The sequence below is a fragment of the Prionailurus bengalensis genome, chromosome E3 (assembly GCF_016509475.1).
Source record: "Prionailurus bengalensis isolate Pbe53 chromosome E3, Fcat_Pben_1.1_paternal_pri, whole genome shotgun sequence".
Taxonomy (NCBI): Eukaryota; Metazoa; Chordata; class Mammalia; order Carnivora; family Felidae; genus Prionailurus; species Prionailurus bengalensis.
The window spans coordinates 25,160,438-25,182,889 of record NC_057357.1 but is presented as its reverse complement, the minus strand read 5'-3'; the positions used below and the strand labels follow the sequence as shown (position 1 = coordinate 25,182,889).

The 22,452-nt window shown below is 43.1% G+C and overlaps 2 protein-coding genes across 14 annotated transcripts in view; one reads left to right on the top strand and one right to left on the bottom strand.

Annotated features, from left to right (window-relative positions):
* Window positions 1-1,268, bottom strand: part of DCUN1D3 (defective in cullin neddylation 1 domain containing 3) — a 39,472-nt gene extending 38,204 nt beyond the window's left edge. For 3 of the 4 annotated variants that reach the window (XM_043560359.1, XM_043560361.1, XM_043560360.1), the window contains exon 1: window positions 627-894. The gene's annotated coding sequence lies outside the window, so the exon portion shown is untranslated. Of the gene's footprint in view, window positions 1-626; window positions 895-1,156 lie in introns of those variants that run through there. The other variant, XM_043560362.1, reaches the window with a different exon arrangement.
* LYRM1 (LYR motif containing 1) lies at window positions 312-22,375 on the top strand. 10 transcript variants are annotated; one of them, XM_043560374.1, is made up of 5 exons: window positions 1,412-2,131; window positions 11,686-11,824; window positions 15,636-15,795; window positions 20,127-20,219; window positions 21,339-22,375. In XM_043560374.1, exons 3-5 carry the CDS (start codon window positions 15,637-15,639, stop codon window positions 21,453-21,455), a joined length of 369 nt encoding a protein of 122 aa, XP_043416309.1. In that variant the 5' UTR covers window positions 1,412-2,131; window positions 11,686-11,824; window position 15,636; the 3' UTR covers window positions 21,456-22,375. The 10 variants fall into 10 exon arrangements, with proteins under 10 accessions (XP_043416311.1, XP_043416304.1, XP_043416303.1 ...); XM_043560376.1 differs by lacking the exons at window positions 1,412-2,131; window positions 11,686-11,824 and adding an exon at window positions 312-427; XM_043560369.1 differs by lacking the exon at window positions 11,686-11,824 and having other exon boundaries at window positions 1,027-2,131.
* The last annotated feature ends 77 nt before the right edge of the window (window positions 22,376-22,452 follow it).

The window sequence follows — 22,452 nt, the reverse complement described above, 5'->3', positions numbered from 1 at the left end:
CCACAGAGAACTGAAGTGGAAACGAGGGGTGTATATGGGAGAAGAAAAGGGGTGAAAGGGAATGGAAAAAAAACAATACATTTGTCACCCCGTACCACTTCCTATACAGGACACGGGCAAAGCTTCCAGCCCCATTACCTCGGGCACAGATGGTTATCGTTTGTAGCAAAGGTGCATAGAAAGGCCTTCAGGTCTGAGCCCCTTAATTCCAGGGCTGTTAATGATTAAAGAGAAGGATGGGGGTGGGGAGTGAAATGAGGGAGGAGGGAGCTGGAGATTCACCCACCACCTCCCGCTTGGACTCCTACCTTACGGCGCTTACCCGGGGCATAGAACCAGAGTCTGCACCCTCTCCAGGGCAGCTCCAGCCCCCAGATCCCCAGGCCTGGGTTGAGGGGTGCTGGCGGTGGGGAGGCAGGGACCGTAGGTAAGTTTTCTTGAGCCCTGCGGCTGACACGCCACAGGCTCCCCTCACAGCCTCTTCCTCCAAAGGGACCAGTCCAGACAAGGCGCTGATTTCCACTCCTCCCCTTCCACCCCCTTTTCTCGAAGGTACCCAACCCCCGCCCCTTCATCTCTCAATGCTCCCCCCTTTTCCTCAAAAGCCCCCTCCCCCCCAAACTCACAGCTGCTCCAGAGGTTCCTCCAGTCAAACCCTTTCTGGAAACGACGGCGGCCTGGCGGGTCCAAACCACCTACCATCCCCGCTCGCGTTTCCAGGCTCCCTACCCGCGCCGCCGCCGCCTCTTCTTCCACCACTGCCGCCGCCTCCTCTTCATCTGCGGCCCACCGGCGGCAGCCGCCCCCAAACCCCGCCCCCTCCATCGCCTCCTGCATCATCACTTCCGGTAACCCCGCAGGCCGCCGACTCCAGGAGGGAGAATTGAAGAGGGGCGGGGAGGAACGGGTGGAAGATTGCGTCACGACGTACGCAAAGACGCACGAAGCTATAGCCAAGTAAGGGCAAAGACCTAGCGACGAGGAGGGAGGGCTAGGAGGTGCTGGACTGGACCATTTTTTTGACTAGAGTGGGGGGAACGATAGCGGAAAGGGTAAAGAGAAACTAGGGAGAGGATGAAGTTGGCTATATTGTTTGTATACGGCGGAATATGGGCTACAGTATGAAGTGTAAGGGACACTCGTGGCTACTCCCGACCTGGAACTAATGCTCCCACAGAGGTCCTCCCGGTGGTTTGGTCCGGCCTGGCCTACCGGACCTGCCCGACCTCCGTCGCCCGCGGCTCAGCTAGACTCCTGGCGCCGCCTCCTCCTAGCCCACGGTAGGCTGCGGCGCTTCTGTGGGTGGGGGAAGGCAGGACTGACGCAGAGTGAGTGTAGGGGATGGAGACGCTGACTCCTGGCGCGGGAGACTGGGGGAAGGGGTTGGCTCCCCAGGGGCAGGGATGGGGTGGGGGCGGGGGTGCGACGTTGCTAGGAGACGTGCTTGTGTGACCCCTGCCTCGCGAGGGCGGCTCGGTGTCATCGCCCCTGGCCTCGAGAACTTGCCTTGGGAAGTGGCCCGAAGGCCAGGAAGGGAAGGCCTGGTTTGGGGACTCTGAGATGCCGATTTGGGGCCCATCTCAAACTTTGCTGAATCGCTTGGATCCCCGAATATAAATAGGAGATTAACAGGGGCTATTCTGGGGCGAGAGGCGTCAAGCTGGGGAAGGTTGACCCAAACGAGGGCCCGTACAAGCTACGGAGACTTTCTAGGATACTGAGAACTAGCTTCTTATTGCCTCTATTTACAAATGAGAGCGAGAACGGAGGCCTTGCTCGGTGACTTCGAGTCCGGAAGAAAGTTAAAATGTAGAGTTAAAGTTAAAATGTAAATCAGGAAGGAAGATATCCGCAAGTAAGACAATAGTACCGGATGAAGTGGTAGAAGATAGGGGGAGGGCCACTCTAAAATGGGGTAGAGCTCTTCAGAGAAGGCCGGGTTTCACAGAGATTCGAGAAAAGAAAGAAGCTAGGGAATGGACTGTCTAGGTGGAGAAAAGAGCCAACCGACAGGGTTCTGAGGAAGGAAACGGCGAGAAAGCCAGGTTGCTGGAGCAGAAAAAACAAGGGCCAAAGTGGTCTGTGATGGAGAAATGACAGGGCCTGAACAAGCACAGCATTTTAGCCCAAGGTAAGGGTTTGGCTGTTGTGTTACCTGAGGGTTTTGAGAAGGGGAGTGACCTGACCTGATTTACATTTTTAAAAAAAATCACTTGGTTGCTAGACAGAGAAGGGTAGAATTTGTCAGAACTGTTAGGACCCTGTTACAGTAGGCCAAGAAGTATTGTCAGTGGAAATGCCGATCATTAAATTCAGAATGCATTTTGGAAGTAGAGTTTGCAAGACTTAATGCCTGATTGGGTGTGAAGTGTATGGGAGGAAGAGGAACCAAGGAGGACTACTAAGGGGAAACTGGAACGGAATATCCTAAGTTCTCTTGAATATACTAGGTTCGATAAGTCTACTAACCATCCAGGTGAAGATGTCGGAGAAGTTAGATATACAAGTCAGGGGAAAAGTCCCAGAGAAAATACACAGGAGTTTTTAGAGACATTCAGAGATTCCCCGGAGAAGAACAGAAGCCAGCAAAGGAGACTTGACACAGATAAGGCCTCAGAGATAAAAGCAGGATCCCTTAATATCCTGCAATAGTGAGACTCACTCTCATAATCCGTGAGACTCATTCACCCACCAGCCAGCTTCTATTCATCCTCTAAGCCCTGGCTCAAATCTCTTCCTTCCCTTCCTCCCCCAGCTGTCATTGCTTTTGGACTTGTGTGCAGGTGATTTGTGTCCATTACAGCAAGCCTGACTTTGCTTGTTAATTGTTATGTCTGACTCCCCTGTGGGCTATTTCTTCTTTGTGTCTTGCTTCTAGTATAGAGCTTTGCCCAAAGGGCCCAATATGTGGTTATAGCTAGGTAGGAATACTGTATTCATAAGGTATCAGTCACGGACTTCAGCAGCTCTGACAAAGGAGCTTTTGTCCTGCTGATGCTGCCACTGCCAGCCACAATCTAGATATGGTTAATCTCATAAAATCTAGAAAGAATATCAGAAGTATCAGAAGGCCTGGGTTTCAATCTTGGATCTGCTACTGATCAGCAGTGGCATTCATTGGAGAAGGTCTTTTTCTTTGAGCTGAAGGGGTTGGCCTAAATTAGAGATTGCAAATGGAAATACATCTATTGCCTACAAACATATCATTCAGCCCCCAAAATGATTTAAATTTAAATTCTTTTTAAAATTGACTTGCCGGGGCGCCTGGGTGGCGCAGTCGGTTAAGCGGCCGACTTCAGCCAGGTCACGATCTCGCGGTCCGTGAGTTCGAGCCCCGCGTCGTCGGGCTCTGGGCTGATGGCTCAGAGCCTGGAGCCTGTTTCCGATTCTGTGTCTCCCTCTCTCTCTGCCCCTCCCCCGTTCATGCTCTGTCTCTCTCTGTCCCAAAAATAAATAAACGTTGAAAAAAAAAATTTAAAATTGACTTGCCAACATTTAAAAATTAGACATCAAAATCCAGATTTTCAGCTTCATTGAAAAAAGAATCTGGCAACACACCTGGAGCCAATAAAGCTTCTCCCCGCCACCGCACCCCCCCCCCCCCCCCCGCCTTTGTATGTGGCTCAGTGCCAAAGGCCTCCTCTCTTTTCAGCTGTCTGCCTGACCCTTGTGGGCATTTGATTTGCAGTTCTTGGTCTTGAACTGTGCTGTTCCCCAGTAGCCACTGGCTACATGTTGCTATTTATTTTTTACATGTAGGTACTTAAATACACTTTTAAATGCCAGTTTCTCAGATGCAGTAACCATATTTCATGTGGCCAGTGGCTAGCTACCCTGCTGGACATCACAGTTATAGAATATTTCCATCATTGAAATACATTCTGTGGGGGTGCCCGGATAGCTCAGTTGGATGAGCATCCAACTCTTGATTTTGGCTCAGGTCATGATATCAGGGTCGTGGTATTGAGCCCTGGGTCAGGCTCAGCGCTGAGCACAGAGCCTGCTTAAGATTCTAACTCCCTCTGCCACCCTTCCCTGTTCATGCTCTAAATAAATAAACAAATAAATAAAGTAAAAAGGAAATACATTCTGTGGGTCAGCACTGAACTGCAGGAGCTTGAAGGTATTCTGGGTGCAATAGTTCCACACACATAAGGATGGACAGTCATTGCTCCTGCTGTCAAGGGATTTTGTCTAGTAAGGAGCTCTGTTGCCTCTGCAGATGAGAAAAGTTGCTCATTTGGTAGTTACTTGATAGGTGGAGGGTATTTGGAAACTGTTGTGAAGGCAGGGACCACTACTCAATGTGAGGTTATTCGTCAGATGGTTGGATCAAGGGTCAGGTGCTAGAAAACTCCAGCTGTATCTAATGTTATAACCAAAGCCCTTTTGTCAGTTTCCTAATCCATTTCCCTAGGAAATTATCACAAAGGATTTAAATGCTAATTTAAACTTAAGTGTTTCTTGCTCTGACTTTCCTAGTTCCTATGAAGGGGTGAAATTCTGGGTAGTTATGAATGAATGACTGGGGTTGATTTTTAGCGTTGACCTAGTTTTCATCTATTTCCAGCACACACACACCCACCCACACACATCTAACACCTCATCCTACTTCTGCTAACTGGTTCTTACCCCCTCTGACTGACCCTTACTTTTGTCTCTTAAAATATGCTGATAAGGAAACAAATACTTCCATTTCTTTTGAATTGAAGGGCAGAAACTTGGTTTCCATTCAGAATTTCTGTCTGAGGGGAAAAAGAGCTGTATCTCTCTTGGTTACAAAAGCCTAATTGGAGTTCCCCCTTACAAGTATAATCTTGTGTATGCTCCTATGCTGGTATATTTAGAATGAGCATACTTGCCTCATATGATTTTGTTTTGGATAATTTAGAAGCCTTTCAGACATCAGTATTTTTGGTTTTTCCCTGTGTTCTGGAGATTTCCCATATTACAGGGCCTAACCTAATTCTATTCCTTTAAGTAAAATGAAAACACGATCTACCTTCCACTCCCTGCCTCCTATCTCTGACACACCATATTGTCACTTTCTGTGTAAAAAGATGCTGTTTCAGAGAATAGCTGTGGTATGATTAAGTACACCACACAAGCATATCCTGAGATTTGCAGAACAGTGTGTGGCATTACACTTCCCTTTTTGGATTCTAGTAACCAAAAACTGAATCCAGGACAGGAAACAAGTCTGTGGGGTGTGTGTGTCTGCCTGTCTGTTAATTGAGAGGAGTGGAGGATAGAGGGCAGTGATGTGTGGGGCACAGCTTAACTTGAAGGTTATTCGATTTGGGTAAGGATGATACTGTATAGGATATGGGTGTACACCAGAAAGTAGGAAATATAAGAGATGTAGGAGAAAAACAAGCCAAAGGATAAGCAAGGAGTAAGAGATAAAGGAAGAAAAATAGGAAGTCTGGTCATGCCTTCAGTGTTGGCACCTGCATTATATTTCCAGTAAGAAGTATGTGCTGTGGTCTGAAGATAAGCAGTGCATCTGACTGGGTTATTTGCTCATACTGAAGAACAATAGCCCTTTACTGTACAGGGATTATTAATGATCAGAGGGAAACAGCTTTAGGAAAATCCATCAGTATCACAAAGCAATAAATTTGCCAACAGGCAACATGCTTCTTTTCCCACTTCTGCAGACAAAGCTTAGCATAGATAAAAGAGGCGTCATTGTTCCTCCTTTATTTCCTCCTATTTAGGTAACATTTGCCTTTGTTAACTCCCAATGCTAAGTGATTTACATGGATTATCTCTTGAGTAATCCTTACCCCAACTCTTTGAAGAGGGTTCTATTGTTACCCCATTTCACTTTTTCAGAAACTGAGGCTCAGGAAGACTTGACCAATGTAGTGAAGTCGGGATTGAAACCCACTTTTGACCATTCCAGAACCCATTTGTTCAATAGTTGCATTTTATCTTCTGTTCCTTACATATGTGGAAAAACTTTGAATGCCTAAAACCAAGACAATCATTCTGTCCTCTGCTTTCCTGGGCAAGAAAATCTGTTTGCTTGTTCCAAATAACAATTTTGGAGGTTGGTTTTGATCCCCGATCATTTGGTTGCAATAGATCTTATTCCCAAGAAGGATTTTTTTTTTCTCAAGAGAAAATGTGTCCGAGCCATATTTTTTCTATATGTTTGGTTCTAAGCTTCATGAAAACATAGTAAATCATTTCATTCCAGTGGACCAACACTTACTGGCTTTTAAAGAACTTCAGAGTATGGGTTACATTATTATAACTGTAAGGATGGAACTGATAAGGCCTCCTCCCCAAACCTGACACCCACAGCACCACTCTTGAAAACATCATTGTGAGGGTTAATTAGTATTTTTAAATGTTCTAGGGTCTTCACTTGGGAAACCTGGCCCACATACCACTGTGTGTGTTTCAGAATGAGAATGGACATTACTGGTGACTATTCTTCGTGTGTAAATGTATTATTCTTCTAACAAATATATTTCAAGCTCCAACGTTGTGCCCAGTCTTAAGAGTGTGATGAATGAGGCATAGTCCCAACCTTCTTTCTCCCTCCCCAAAACACGCACAGTGGAAGAAGAAAGGTAAGCCAACCAGAAAATTACACTAGAATAGAATGAACTTATGATACAAGTGTGCTGGAGGTGCCTGGAGTACACATAGCAGAGTCACTGAACCTGTTTCAGCATGAAGATGGCACCCTATGAAAAGTAATGGAAATCCAAGAATGAGAATCAACAGCTAGGCAAAGAAAGAATATTTCAGTTGTGTGAATTTGGACCTTCATTTGGCAAAAAGAAGGGGTGCCAGATCTAAGGAGATTGGGCAGCAGGACAGGGACTGGCCAGCATGGGTGCACAATGAACACATGAGACAGTGATTTCATTTGGGTGAGTTTCATAATCTCCACCACCCACCCAATCATAAAGTACTTGGGAGAGAAATTTAACTCTATTACATTCATTAGTTATGATGAGAAAAAGAAAAATTCCACCTAGGAGCAGATACTGAAAGAATGGCAAGTCTTTCCTTCTGCCTGGGGCTGGAAAGTCAGTTAATTCCCATTGCCTTTTCTGTCCCTTGTTTATACTGCAACACTTTTTCTTAAGTAGAAGGCAAAGCCTCATGAGAGTCCAACACTGGGAATTTTGACATTCCTGAGACCAGAGTCATACTTCTATAAATTTCATCTGGAGAAGGAATTTTCATCTCTGCTCTTAAACTCCTCAGTGTTCATGCTGTGATGGTCTTTCCAAAGGTGGGGGAAAGGGTGAAGTGGATAAATCCCCTAATACTAGCATATCTTCACGCAGACATCCCGAAAAGCCAAACCTAAACATGCCGTGTGTCTACACGTGCTGTATAGAGTGGGTTCTTGGAACCTACCAGACCTTTCACTATTTCCACTCATCACGGAGTAGAAGAGTGAGTAGGTGGTGTGTTTCGTTTGGTTTTAGGAGATTAATTACTGCCCCATTACTGACTCCAAAATAAAAATGGGAAAACTCTTGGTCAGGGAAATAATCATCTAGGTTTATTGGCTCTTAATCCCAAATCTCCTGTCAATTAGGTGGCATTAGGCAAAACTTTTTTCACCATGTGCAAGATACAATTTGAAATCCAGCACATTTTTTTTTAGTGTGTGTTTGTTTTGAGAGAGAGAGCAAGCACAAGTACAAGCATGGGAGGAGCGGAGAGAAAAAGGAGAACAAATACCAAGCAGGCTCCACACTGTGGATCAGGCTGTGGAGCCTGACATTGGGCTCAATCTCAAACCTTGAGATCATTACCTGAGATGAAATCAAGAGTTGGATGCTCAACTGACTGAGCCACCCAGGTGCCCCCAAATCCAGCACATTTTAAAAGATGTAAATTAAGGGCATCTGGGTGGCTCAGTCAGTTGAGCATCTAACTTCAGCTCAGGTCATAATCTTGTGTTCACGGGTTTGAGCCCTGCATGGGGGTCTGTGCTGACCGCTCAGAGCCTGGAGCCTGCTTTGGATTCTGTGTCTCCCTCTCTCTCCGCCCCTCCTCTGCTCACTCTCTGTCTCAAAAAATAAAACGTTAAAATTTTTTTAAAGGATAGAATAAATGCAAATTAGACCATGGTACTCCAGCTTGCTTAAAATCAGCCAATGTCTTCCTTTTGTTTTGTTCTTAGATTACAAGCTGAACTCCTTTCCAGGGCCTCCGCTCCCAACCTGTCCTAGATTTCTGCTCACCTGTGGCCCCACCTTCCCCACAGGTTCTTGCTGCATTAACATTGACTTGTTTACCACCTCTTAGCCTTTGTTGGTTGCCACCCTCTTCCTGAACCACCCTTCCCTTAACTCTTCCCTTGAATAGGCTCAGGCTCCTTCATGTCATTCAGGACTCAAATGGCACTAACTACCCAAAATAAAATAACCCTGCCTCTGTTCATTTGAATCCTATTACTGTTTCATTCCTAGAGAGCACATACCACCATCAGAAATTGTTTTTCTTGTATGTCATCTACTTGGCCACTAGAATGTAAGCTTCAGGAAGGCAGGGACTAAGGCTGCTTGTTTATCAAGGTTGTGTATCCCTAGAATCTCCTGTGTGTGGTCCCAGTGGGTACTGAAAGGATAGATGCTTGGGAGGGACCAGTAAGGCCTGCAGAGTGGTAGCACTGTAATGAGCCCTGGTGAGTCTTCTATGATGTCCACTCCTTTTGGAGTGATGGAACAGAGTTGCCATAGCAAATGGAAGAGCAGCCCAGTCCTGCCAGGTGCACAGCATCTTTTAATGTGCTGATGTGCAACACAATTATTAAGGAAGGACAATTGCCCTTCCCCCAGTCACTCATGTACACTCTTACTCTCTCAAAATAAGTAAGTAAACTTTTTAAAAAAGTCAGGAGTGGGGGGCGGTGTGCCTGGGTGGCTCAGTCAGTTAAGTGTCCATTTCTTGATTTCTGCTCAGGTCATGAATTCGAACCGAGTTGGGCTTCGCACTGACTGCTTAGGATTCTCTCTCCTCCTTTTCTCTGCCCTTCCCCTGCTCACAGTCTCTCTCTCTCAAAATAAATAAATGTAAAAAAAAAAAAAGCAAGGGCAGATGGCATATGGAAAACCTTATTAAAAGGTTATTCATATCAAGGTGCAAAACAATGGTTTTTTGCTGTTGTGGGAAGGGAATAAAATTGAGTTCCCTTTGTCACAAACTAGCCAAGCTCTTTAAAGCAGTTAACAGACATTCAACCACATTTACTGAGATTGAGCATCCTATTTAGTGATTAAACATTTGGGCTGGACTCTAGACTGTCTGGGTCTGGGTTTGAATCCTGGCCTCACCTCTTTTTTTTTTTTTTTTTTTTAATGTTTATTTATTTTTGAGAGACAGAGTGAGAGTGTGTGAGGTGCAGAGAGAGAGGGGAGACACAGAATCTGAGGCAGGCTCCAGGCTCTGAGCTTTCAGCATAGAGCCTCACACAGGGCTTGAACTCACAATCCATGAGATCATGACCTGAGCTGAAGTCGGATGCCAATCGACTGAGCCACCCAGATTCCCCGTTTTTTTGTTTTGTTTTGTTTTGTTTTGTTTTGTTTTGTTTTGTTTTGTTTTGTTTTGTTTTGTTTTGAAGTGAGGTCTACAACCAACTTGAGGCTTGACTCACAGCCCTGAGATGAGTCTCTGGTGACTGAGCCAGAGAGGTGCCTCCAGCCTTACCTCTTAATATAGCTGATGTGACTTTGGGCAAGTTACTTAACCTCTCTTTGCATCAGGTTTCTGCTTTGTAAAGGGGTAATGGTAGTTACCTACCTTATAGAATTGTGATTTGGGGAGTTAACATACATAAAGCACCTAGCAAAGCCTCTAGCACAGTTAGTACAGAGCAAAGTGTAGTATTATTATAATTACTCTAATGTGCAAAACAGTCTGAGCCCTGCAGGAATTCAGAGACTGTGAAGAAAAAGACACAATGAAATAGCAAAATATCAATAGCTGGCTTAGGAGAGAAGCAGAGAAAAGGGGGCTGCAGAAAAACTTGGGAGCAAATAGGTATCTAGTAGGTGGGGTGTGATAACTAGCAGAAAGCAAGCATTTTAAGTGGATGATAGAATAAACACCAAGGCATGACCCTGCAGGGTGCCTTAGAGCTGTAGCTTTAAAACTTGTGTGTTTCATACTCTGCATCACAATTTTTACTATTATTACCCATATTTTAGGCCAGCTTTAAAAACTTTTCTAATACAGGGGCACCTGGGTGGCTCAATTGGTTAAGTGTCTGACTCGTGATTTCAGCTCAGGTCATGATCTCACGGTTCATGAGCTGGAGCCCCACATCAAGCTCTGTGGTGAAGCACCAAATCTGCTTGAGATTCTCTCTCTCTGTCTCTGTCTCTCCCTCTCCCTGCTTCTCTCTGCCCATCTCTCGTTGCCCCTCCCCTGCTTGTGCATGCTCACTCCCTCAAAATAAACATTAAAAAAAAACTTTTATAATACATTCATCTCAAAGAAGCTCTATATTATGCTGTGAAATCAAAATCATGCTATTAAATTATGAGTTTGATAGGCTATTACAGTACATTATAAAATACTTGTACATCCAAAAAATAACCTCCCCAACCAATCTTTGGGACACCTGCTGTCGGGAAAACTTCTCCCAACTGTGACCAGAGACCAAACCACACTAGCAGCAACATTTATCAGCCTTTTCTTAGTGGCCCAGGCTTCACTTGGAAGATGCTTAGTTGTGAATTTTTTCTTGGTACTATGTATATATGGGGTACGATTTTAAGAAACGGCCAATTTCGAGGCACCTGGGTGGCTCAGTTGGTTAAACGTCCAGCTCTTGATTTCGGCTGAAGTCATGATAGTGAGATCAGGTTGGTAAGATAGAGCCTGGTGTCAGGATCTCTGCTGACAGCACGGAGTCTGGGAGTCCCTCTCCCTCTCTGCCCCTCCCCTGCTCATGTGCGCACGCCCTCTCTCTCTCTCTCTCTCTCTCTCTCTCTCTCTCTTTCAAAATAAACATTAAAAGAAGAAGAAGAAAAGGCCGGTTTCTAGTCACATTTCCTCCCAGGAACACTTCATATCTCTTACCTTTCCTCATTCTGGGGCTTTGGGGTTAAGGAAGTAAAGTGAAACAGTTTGACCAAATGTCAATCTCATAATCAAAGTTATAAAACTTTAAAAATTCTGTAAGAGATTTCATGGCCAGTTGAGTGAGACTGGTTCAGTTGTGGTCCTCTAGGAGCACCTGGCTGGCTCAGTCAGTGGAGCCTGCACCTTTTGATCTCAAGGTTGTGAGTTCGATCCCCATGTTGAGTGTAGAGATTACTTAAAAATAAAATCCTTTTTAAAAATGTGGACCTCAATAATTTGATATTTCTCATGTTGCCTGTGGGAAAATCCCAGCAGACCTCAGTACATTGGATCGACCCATAATACTAGTAAAGAAAAGAGCCATCTCAGCCTTGCATCAGTAGTGAGAAATCATTGATAGTTCCGGAGGAATAAATGTTGGTTTCAAGTCATTGAATCCATAGGAAGGAACACTCTTAGGGAAAAAGCACTTTTTCTAAACAGGTTGCTTCCTAGGAACAAAGACAAAAATATAAATCAAAGGGGAAAGAGCTTGGAAAAAAATTTTTTTATACGGTCAGTTTTGTTTCTAGAATCCCAAGCTTTCTGTATCATGAGATATTTTTATTTATTCAGCATTTGTGGAACACCAATTACAGACCTGGGTAGGTGCCAAGAATTGAGCAGTAAATAAGATGGATGTCATAACTGTCCCCATAAACGTAAGGATCAATTGGGAGAAGACAGGCACTAACAAACCATAATTACTTGAGTGGTAAGTACCACAAAGAAGAAATTCAAGAATCCATGGGAAGGTTCAACAGACCTGACCCAGTGCATGTGGTGACAGGAGGGAGAAGGATTCTCTGAGGTGTCCAGGTTTTCACTGGGAATTGAAGGATGAGTAGGGGTTGGTCAGGTAAAAGAGAGAGGGTCAGGAAAAAGCCTTCTAGAAAGAGGGAACAGCATGCGTGTATACCCCTACCTACAGTAAGAAAAATGTGATTCCCTCAAAGAACCGAAAGAAATCCAGTAAGAAAACAACAAAGGAGGCATTTTTCTTTTCTTGCCTATTCTCTGAAGATTGGGAAGTGTTGTTAAGCTAGACTTGCTAATAGTGCACAATGGGGAATACAGCCTTAGACCCTTCTCCGGAAATCTTTCAGACTTGGGTTTTCTGGGTCACCTGATGGTGGAGAGGGAGATATCAATCTCCCTTTCAGGATTAGTTTTCAAAACACTGTATACGTTAATTAAAGTGTTTTGAAAATAGACCTATTAAGTACTGATTGTTGGTACTGCCTATGACCTTGAGTACCCTAATTGCAGGGCTTGTGTATCCGATTATGGCATATGACCAGTTACAGTTTGAAGTTGTGGCTCTTACGAGTAGTAGAAAAAAAACAAAGGCTTTGGAGAAGGTTGCTACTGCTTTAATATGCCATACCTCCGTCACTTTCCTCAAGTGTCATGCAGTCAGAGACGTTTCATCTGTTAAGGAAGTGAAGCAATCATTAATCGTAGTTACAGACTCTATGCCCCTCACAGGAACTGACTCACGTATTTTCATATGAAACCATGGAGTTTTAGGGAGAACCAGAAACTCAGAAACCTGTTTCCTTACCAGGAAAAGTCATCATGTCATGGGTTTTTATTAAGATTAGCCACAAAGAATGATGTTCTCTCCTGGTTTTTATGAATTTCTTCTAAGCATTTTTTTCTGTGAGGTATCCATGGACATCAGAATTGGTGTTGATTATAACTTTCATCTTAACTTTGAATTGGGTGAAGCAGTGCTTTCAACCTTTTCAGCAAGTGATTAAGCCTTGGTTCATTACTCATTGCTTAAGAAAGGTCACCAGGGTCAGGGGACAGGGAGGCAATCCTATTCAAAAGAAATTCTAAGGTAAATACCTTGCAGGTACTTAGAACTTCTAGATGAACTCACTCTTCCCAGCTCCCATCTGCATTTACCTGCCCAAGTCCTCAGGAGCTCAGGACCACCCTAAAGCATACAGTCTCTGTATGTTACACCTCCACCTTGAGTTGGAAATGGGTCCTCTTCTCAAAGGGCAGTGAGCAGCCTACTTCCCCATCCTGATGAGCCTGTTTGAGGAAAGCCCAGTACTCGTGAGGTGTTCCAGTGCCTGGCCCTGCTACTCACCAGATGTGTTCTTGTCTTCCCAGCCTACCCTTTTGTTAAAGACCGTACAATATATTCATTCTCTAAAATGTGACTAATCAGAATCCTCTAGTTTTGAGACTTCTTTTTTCTGTCTTCCCTGAATTTCTTTTAGATATAGTAGTAAAGACATATATATAGTAAAGACATAGTCTGAAGTTTTTGCATAAGTAAAAAGAGAAAGAAAAAGGAAAACACCTAATGTCCCATCATTAGAACATTAGCAGGAGAAGAGACAATATACTGGGACTGAATTGCAGTATTGAGAATATATGAGCTAGGGTTACATGTAACAACATCGGTGAATCATACAAACATGAGCAAAAAAAGCAAGTTGCAGAAGGACATAATACCTTTTACATAGAGAGTTGACCCTTAAACAACATGGGTTTGAATTATGCAGGTCCACTTAGACACAGATTTCTTTTGCAAATACAGAACAGTACTATAAATGTATTTTCTTTTCCTCATGATTTTCTTAACATTTTCCTTTCTCTAGCATATTTCATTGTAAGAATATAGTATATGATACATATACATACATATGTGTTCATTGACTGCTTATGTTCTCAGTAAGGCTTCATGTCAACAGTAGGCTATTAGTAAAGTTTTGGGGAGTCAAAAGTTATTGTAGATTTTTGACTACGTGGAGGTCAGTGCTCCTATGCCCCATATTGTTCAAGGGTCAGCTGTATAAGGTTTGTAAACTTGCTAAGCAATACTATAGAATGTTAAGTGTAAAGATATGTGTGAGAAGATTAATAACAAGTTCAGGACAGTGGTTCCTTCTAGCACAGAGGAAGGGAAATTTGACTGGAAGGGATACAGTAGGGGTATATATATATATATATATATATATATATATATATATATAATTTATTTAAGATCCATTGTGAATATATGGCTGTTTAATTATATTCTCTATATCCTTTTGTATATCTGAAATATTTCATAATAAAAATAAAAATGACAGGAATTTAATTTTTTTTAATGCATATAGGGGTGTCTGGATGCCTCAGTTGGTCAGACATCTGACTTCAGCTCAGGTCATGATCTCATGGTCCATGGGTCACGTTGGGCTCTGTGCTGACAGCTCAGAGCCTGGAGCCTCCTTCAGATTCTGTATCTCTGTCTCTGCCCCTCCCACTCACTCTCTCTCTCTCTCTCTTTCTCTCTCTCTCTCTCTAAATGAATGAATGAATGAATGCATTTAGCTTTGGGAATATACTTAGGTTGGGACTCACTTAGCCAAGTTTCCTGAAATTAAAACTGATGTTTCAGAGTAAAAACCCAAAGAGGCCACAAGCTCTTTAGTCATCATCAGCAAGATCTTCCGTTATACTTACTGTATGGTTCTCACATGGACAAGGAAGCAGACCAACAATTTTGAGAAATATCTTCAACAAGGTTATGATGAACTAAAAGAGAGGTTGCAACCTGCCAGCCTCTGGGTAGAATTGAGCCTGCAGACTCAATGTGTTTGGCTTTCATGATACTCACACTTTCGAAAAGAATGAATTAGTGTCTTGAGATTTCACATTTAAAAAATATGGATTGCTACCTACTGTTAAACTATCAGGAAATCTGGCATTCCTAGGCCCTCATTTCTCCATGGCAGTAGCTGCCTGATACTGAGTAGCAACTGTACCTTTTGGGGGGGGGGCGGGGGGATTTCCTCTCCTGGCCATTGTCTCTACCTAGCCAGGTTCCCTCATTTTGTTACCTGCCAGACCCTGGATATGCTTGAATTTGAGATCCCTGCATTAAACTCAAGTTACTTAACTAGAAATTTTAGTTATTTGGGGCACCTGGGTGGCTCAGTTGGTTGAGCATCTGACTCTTGATTTCGGCTCAGGTCATGATCTCACAGTTTATGGGTTTTAGCCCCACGTCAGGCTCCATGCTGACAGGACAGAACGTGCTTGGGATTCTCTCTCCCTCTATCTTTTCCCCTTTTCTGCTCATGCTCGCGCATGCGCACTCTGAGAATAAATAAACTTAAAAAAAATTAGTTTTTCAAAATGTGCCTTTTCCAGGCACTCTGGTAAGTACTGCAATCTTATAAAAATACACACTAAAAGCATCATTCCCAAGATATTCTGGTAAAGAATTTACTGCTTTAAAGTATAGTAAATTTGAATTTTGGTTTGCCATGTTTGTAAAAATTGCCATCGTAGCAAACATGAACTCTGAACCATAGGGTGATATACCAGCATGGCTGAGAGAGATCTGGTGTTCCTATAGCACATTCTGGCAATGCTACCAAACAGATCTGTTGAGAAAGAGCAATTATTTCCAGACTAATTAAAAAGCTTGATTAAAAAAAATGTACATCTGCCTAGCTGCCTACTGTCAAATTGAATTTTCATGCAAATTTCCCCTCTTCTATTTTGGTGGGTCTGAGGATGACAACAGCAACACGACAAGAAGTTCTTGGCCTCTACCGCAGAATTTTCAGGCTTGTGAGGAAATGGCAGGCGGCATCAGGGCAGATGGAAGACACCATTAAAGAAAAACAGTACATATTAAATGAAGCCAGAACGCTGTTCCAGAAAAACAAAAATGTAAGTAGGCCCCAATTGGAAACTGTAAGGAGGAGGGCAGTGTCTTGTGATACTTGTTCTTTTTCGTCCTAAAATTGAGAGGACTGAGCAGCACAGGTCACAGTGGCAGAGTGTGGGGCAGGAAGGGCTCAGAGGCACGGCCCAGCTAGCTTGCCCAACTACTGGGAAGCAGAGCCCAGCCTGGGTTCCTCCCGTCATTTGTTTCAGGTCTCAGTCCAGCCTGTCAGTGTCTTAGCGTCCTCGTCCTTGTAAGACCCCATGAGCCAGGTGACAGGAGCCAGGCCAGTGAGGGTTTTCGGAGGAGGAGCAGTTCGCAATCACTGTGCCTGTTCCCGGCCCCTCCCACAGGAGGTGCACAGTGAAACTTTTTTTTTTTCTTCAACTCATAAACTATTCAAGGCCTCTAAGTATAAACCCATTCAGAAGAAAGAGAATAGGATAAAGACACAGGGTTCCCTTCACAACTTCACTCTGAACTCAAGCCTCTTTGGCTAGCAGAGTGAGTTTGCCCTTTGAGACCACAGAATTGGGTAAGAAAGTGCCTCCATTAAGTAGTTTAACGGAACTGCACACCTAGACATCAGGGAGCCAAAAACCATTTGTAAGAGGCTTGATGTGACCCATCCCACAGACTATAAAGCATTGGCTCTTAGCTCCTTACAAAGACTGCCTGGCACTAAGCATGGAAAGAGGCTTTCAGCTTCTTACTTTCCTTGCCTCCTTCTCACTGATCTCATGAAGTCAGTGCTGTCACTGTTCCCCTCATGACACTTCCTGACAATCCACTCTTTACTTTTCCTCTCTGACCCCTGTCTCTGTGTCCTTTTGGACACACCCTCCTGCCACACACCCTCCTGCCAGCTGTAAGGATCCTCTGAAAGTCAGCCCTCTGCACTGAGGCCCAGAGACTGTGCAACCACTTGATGGTTTCAGCTCCCATATCTGAAAACCCAGCCTCAGCCCCTCACCAGCCTCCTGAAGGGCCTTACACCAAGTGTAACGATCCAAAGCAGAACACCTCTTTCCACCAGGATGCCTCCCCTCTCCAGCTTGCCTATTTCTGCCATAGCTCCCATCACCACTCTGCAACTCTCTGCTCTCATTCTTTCATTCAGCAAGTATTTGAGTGCCCACCATGTGCCAAACATTGGACTAGATGTTGAGGACATAAAATGAGCAAAACCAAGACAGGATCCCTCAAAGATGTTTCAGAGTTAGATGGTAAGAAATTAAAAAAATTACAATTGGGGTAAGCACTACAAAGAAACCCTCCCAAACAACACTATCTTCCCCATCTCAGAATCTGAATCCTGTCTGCTTCATAAAACCAACCTGCTCAGGAAGCTTCTGCCTTTCCGGCCTTCCTCCAGCTTCTCCAAACTTTTCCATGCCACACATCACAATGTATATGCCCAATGAAGTCCTTAAACAGTTCTCTGAGAAATGGAAATAAAATACTGCAAGTGCTATTTCTCTTTATTTTTTATTGCATCCTTTAAAAATGTCTGTTCATGGGGTGCCTTGCTGGCTCAGCTGGGAGAGCATGTGACTCTTGATCTCGGGGTTGTGAGTTTGAGCCCCACACTACGTGTAGAGATTACTAAAAAAATAAACTTTAAAAAATAAAAAAAAATTAAAATGTGTATTTGGTGTATACTTATAAGGTTTTTGATGTATTTAATGCACTTATTAATATATTTTATAAATCAGTATGAGTACATGTATAGGAGCTATGGGCTCAGAAATTTTTACTGAAAGCAGTAAATAATCAAAAAGTTGGGAGATGTCTGTCCCTATGTAGTTGGTCACATTCCTTCTTGTTTGTTTCATTTATGTTGGTGTGGTCTCCCCAACAAGACTGCCACTTCCTCGAGCAAAGAGACAATGTCTTATACTTTCTTATATATCCCATGGGACCTGCCTTGTGGTTGTCACTAAATTCATGAGCCTTCACTCAACCCTGTGACAGTGACCTATTCTAAACTCCTCTAGAGCAGTCTGCAGCAGTCACTGCCCTGTTGATTACATGCCTCCATGCCTTTTCTGTAGCTTTATGCATCAGAGTTGTTCTGCCCATGTAATAACCTTGATAGTTGAAGGCAAGAATCATGGCCTCACAGTGTCTAGCCCGGTGCTGAAGAGATATCATAGCAGGATGTGCCCAGTAAACCTTTTCAGGCTCACTCATGTGAGGACTGATCAAGGCCCTTAGGGTTTTCAGTTATGGCAGTAATCAATCCTTCCTTTGCCTCAGCTTGGGCTGGCCCAGTGCGGTGTGAGTCAGAGGGAAGTGTATGTGCCAGTGATGTGACATAAATAAGATTATTTTGTTGTGTCTGGGGAGAAGGTACATGGGTTTTTAAGATACGTATTTTGCCATGTGTTAGAAAATAGCATATCAGATAACGCCACAAATATTATGCTTAGGAGACAGTACATTTAAAGAGAAAGCTTAATGTTAGTATAAATGGTATGTGGATATAGCAGAATCATGAAGGCAGCCAATGAATGAATTTGGAGAGCTCTAACCCAGATTTGTTCAAATGGACAGCTGCAGTCCCAGGAGCCCTCAGCCCCCTTAACCATACGTATCTTTATGACGGGCTTCTTTCTCCCCAGTCCCTTACGCAGACTTAAGTCGTTTCTTAGAACTTCACTTGCTGTGAGATTTTAATAATAATTCAGAGGTATCTCATGAATTGCTCTGAATCCTAATGGGCAAATGGGAACATGGAAATCTATTCCCAATGTGGACATCAGAGCAACAGCTTCTGAGAAGCAGAGGTCAGGAAGCAGACCCTCTGCCCCAGGGGACCCAGCTGTAGTTCTGTGCACTGCAGTTCCTAGAACTCTTCTCTGCTCCAAAAGGTGCCATAGAATAGGCACGCCCTTGGAATTTCCAAGCCTTTCTGGCCCAGACGTCACTGTGGGTGTCATCTGGGACTGGTGCAATCCCAGCTCTGCTTTGAGGCCCACTTGCAAACTCTTAGCAGAGCCACATGTTGACTCATTTTCCATCCTTGAAATGTAAGGGTTTCTCCCCTTCTACCTGGTGTTCTGTTTTTTAGAATGAATTTGTCATCCCTTTACTTGAAACTGGACTACCACAATTTGACTATTTGGGAATTTAAAAAGCCATTTCTTCCCCTTACCAGTGAACAAGGCAGTTTACAGTTCAAAATAAGAAGTGGATCATTCTCCAATATCTTACTTGGGGGGTTTCTGGACAGCACTTGCTGAAACAGTTGGGTTCAAGTTTGATCCACATGGAGAGGAGGTGGAGAAGCATTCTCATCAGGGTGTTGGTGGGACTATAAATTGGTACACTCTTAGAGGGTAATTTGAATCTAGAGGGAATATCTGAAAGAATTAAACATGCATGAACATACACCCTTTAACCCAGCAGTTCTCTAGGAATTTATCTTTTAGATATATTTGCGTGTAAGCCAAAAACAACTTTAGTGGGATCCATAACAGAATTGTTTATAATGGAAAAAAAACTGGAAATAACCTAAATATCCATCAGGAAAAGACTGATTAAATTATAACACGGCCTTATGTTTGAATTTTGTGCAGCTCTTAGAAAGAATGGGCAGCTCTCTGGGGCGCCTGGGTGGCTCAGTCAGTTAAGCGTCCGACTTTGGCTCAGGTCGTGATCTCATGGTTCTTGGGTTCGAGCCCCGCGTCAAGCACTGTGCTGACAGCTCGGAGCCTGGAGCCTACTTTGGATTCCGTGTCTCCCTCTCTGTCTGCCCCTTCCCTGCCCATGCTGTGTTTCTCTCTCTCTCTCTCTCTCTCTCTCTCTCTCTCTCTCTCTCTCTCTCTTTCTCTCTCTCTCTCTCTCAAAAATAAATAAACATTAAAAAAAATGGGCAGCTCTCTGTGTAAATATAAAAGGAGCTACACATTGTTAGGGGAAAAAGCAAAGTTCAGAGCAAAGAGAGCTATTGTGTGTAAGGGAAAAAAAAGTGTATATATACACATATGCTTTTATCTACATAGAATATCCCTGGGAGGACAAACACTGCCAATAATTGTGGTCCTTGAGAAGGGGGAACTGTGAGAGGGGTAAAAAGGAGACTTTGTTTTTATATTATATCCTTTTGTGTTATTTGAATAATGTTTTACTGTGTGCAGGTATTACCTATTGCCATAATTTTTTAAAAAGTTTAATCCACAGTAAATTTTATACTAAATTGCTTTTGATTTTTCAAAGTATCAGCATTGAATTTACTGGCTGGTGAGTTGAGAAAGTTGAAGAAGATGTACACCTCTACATAAGGAGCATTAGAAAGATGCTAAGAACCTCACCTGTTTTCCTCTTTTAATAGCTCACAGACACAGACCTGATTAAACAGTGTATAGATGAATGCACAGCAAGGATTGAAATTGGACTGCATTACCAGATTCCTTATCCACGGCCAGTAAGTGTGACAGTTAACATGTGGCGGGTACTTCTCCTCACCAACCCAGTTATTTCCAAGAACGTGTACCAAGAGGGCCAGTGTTTGTCGAGCAGTCTAGAGCTTCTGTGGGAGGCATGTTGGAAGTAAGCTATCCTTGCATGCCGCCAACCCATCACAACAAGCTAAAATGTCAATGAATGCCTGATTTCTCCTACTCATACAACTTTCCCACATATAGAAGGGAAAGCTAGCCCATATTTAGATAGCTTTCTCTTTTTGACTTTCACCTTTTTTATGGAAGTATTTTTATTTTCCTTATAATAAAAGTAAGGTTTGTTGTTAATAGCATTAAAAGAGTGCATGAGGTAGAAAGTGAAAATGGTCCAAAATTCTCACCCTGTGGAAGTAACCACTGTAACTGTTAGGTTGCACTATATGAAACTGCCAATATTCTACTCTTAACCTATAATACAAAAACAGCAATTTTACCCGGTATTGGCTCAACCTAATAGTTTGGTAATATCTTATATTTTTTTCTATATTCGTGTACCTACGTTTTCTTAAAGTACATGGGATCCTGGACATACTGTTTTCTGCTTACTTAGTTTATGTCATCTGTCCTGGCCATCTCTGCCTCCCATCTTTTTAAATGGTTGCCACTGGATCCTGTTACAAGAATATACCATAATTTACCCAGCAGCTCTTTAGTAGGCATTTAGATTACTCCCAGTTTTCCACTCTGCGCAGAATAGCTTTGTCTACCCAAACTTTTTTTCTCGCCTTCTTTGGATTCTCATCTCACCATGTGATTTGTGGTCATTGTTCCTTCCATGCAGGCAGTATGACAAAGAAGAGCACAAGCTCTGGAATGTGATCTGGAATGCAAATCTTGGCTCTACCACTTAATGTGTATATAAGATTGAGCAAGTTATTTAACTTCTGAGCCTCCATTGTCTCATCTATAAATATTATCTAATTCCTTATGAGATTATTGTAAGGATTAATGTGTGTAAGGATTTTAAGGATTAATGAGTCAGCGTAGATTTAGTGCTTAGCAGGGAGCACGGTACTTAGTAAATCCTCAATGAATAAGCTGCTCTGGTGATTATAATTCTTAATATTATTCTTCCTATTCAGATTCATCTGCCTCCAATGGGCCTTACCCCACTACGAGGCCGGGGACTTCGAAGCCAGGAAAAACTGAGGAAACTTTCCAAACCAGTATATCTCAAGTCTCATGATGAGATTTCCTAACCCAGAAGAAAATTTATTTCTCAGAATGATGAGCCGACTAGATCTTGAATGTAAACCAGATGATGAAACCCTTCTCTTCAATTAGGGGTAAAAATTTAAATATCTTCTTAAAAACCTCTAAAATATTGGTATTCACCCCAAGATCTGTGCTCACTCCTCCTGACACTTCATCAGGGTCTTGTTGCCTAAAGTGGATGACATAACCCTAGAGGTCATGGACCTTATATACCCTCACTGAAGCATCTTTGGAAACAAGGCCAAGGCCTGTAGAAGGAAGATAAGGATGACAAAGATTTTCATGGAAATGTCATTTGCCAGTCATGTCAGCTGATAGGAAGAAACCAGCCAGCTGCTGAAAGTCTTCGTAGCTACCATAAAACTACACTGCCTTCAGAATATTTTTTGGCTTCTTTCTCCCTAATTTTTGCTTAAAAAAAAAGGTTTGCTTAAAAGTGGGCTTCTTTGTATATGTTTTGCTGTCTTTTGACCATCCCAGTTTCCAGATAAACTACCCTTAAAAAGTGCATCATTGGATTTATCGTGGTTTTTCATGGAAATTTTACATGACACCCTGCCCCTGACATATACATACGTAAAAGTACTTGTCTTAGGTAAATGCGTATGTTTACTTTATCTTAAAGCCTGTGATTACTTAGGATCCACTTAGGATTTGAAAGGCTTACTTGAAACTCATACTGCATTCATTATGAATATTTTATCTTAACATAATTAGGAAGTACAAGGGCCAAGCTGGTTTTCAAACTATGTCTAAACAGCAATGGCACAAAGAGAAATCAAAACACAAAGGATTTATACTCCTGCATGTGTGGAATCCCATGGCAAGTCACACACACCTTGTTAACATTCCTTCTGACTTCCAAAGACGACGAGCATCACCAATAAAAACAAATTTTTATCGATTTTGGTCTCTCTGTATTCTTTTCCAAAATGGCTCCGAGACCCTCAAAAGTAGCATATGGTAACTTCCAGCCCATAC

Excerpts from the sequence above, each read along its gene's own strand:
- LYRM1 (XM_043560367.1), top strand. The coding sequence starts at position 1,166 with ATGCTCCCACAGAGGTCCTCCCGGTGGTTTGGTCCGGCCTGGCCTACC. Across the intron at positions 1,329-15,646 it reads GAAGGCAGGACTGACGCAGA|CAACACGACAAGAAGTTCTT; the intron begins GTGAGTGTAGGG and ends GGATGACAACAG. Across the intron at positions 15,796-20,126 it reads TGTTCCAGAAAAACAAAAAT|CTCACAGACACAGACCTGAT; the intron begins GTAAGTAGGCCC and ends CTCTTTTAATAG.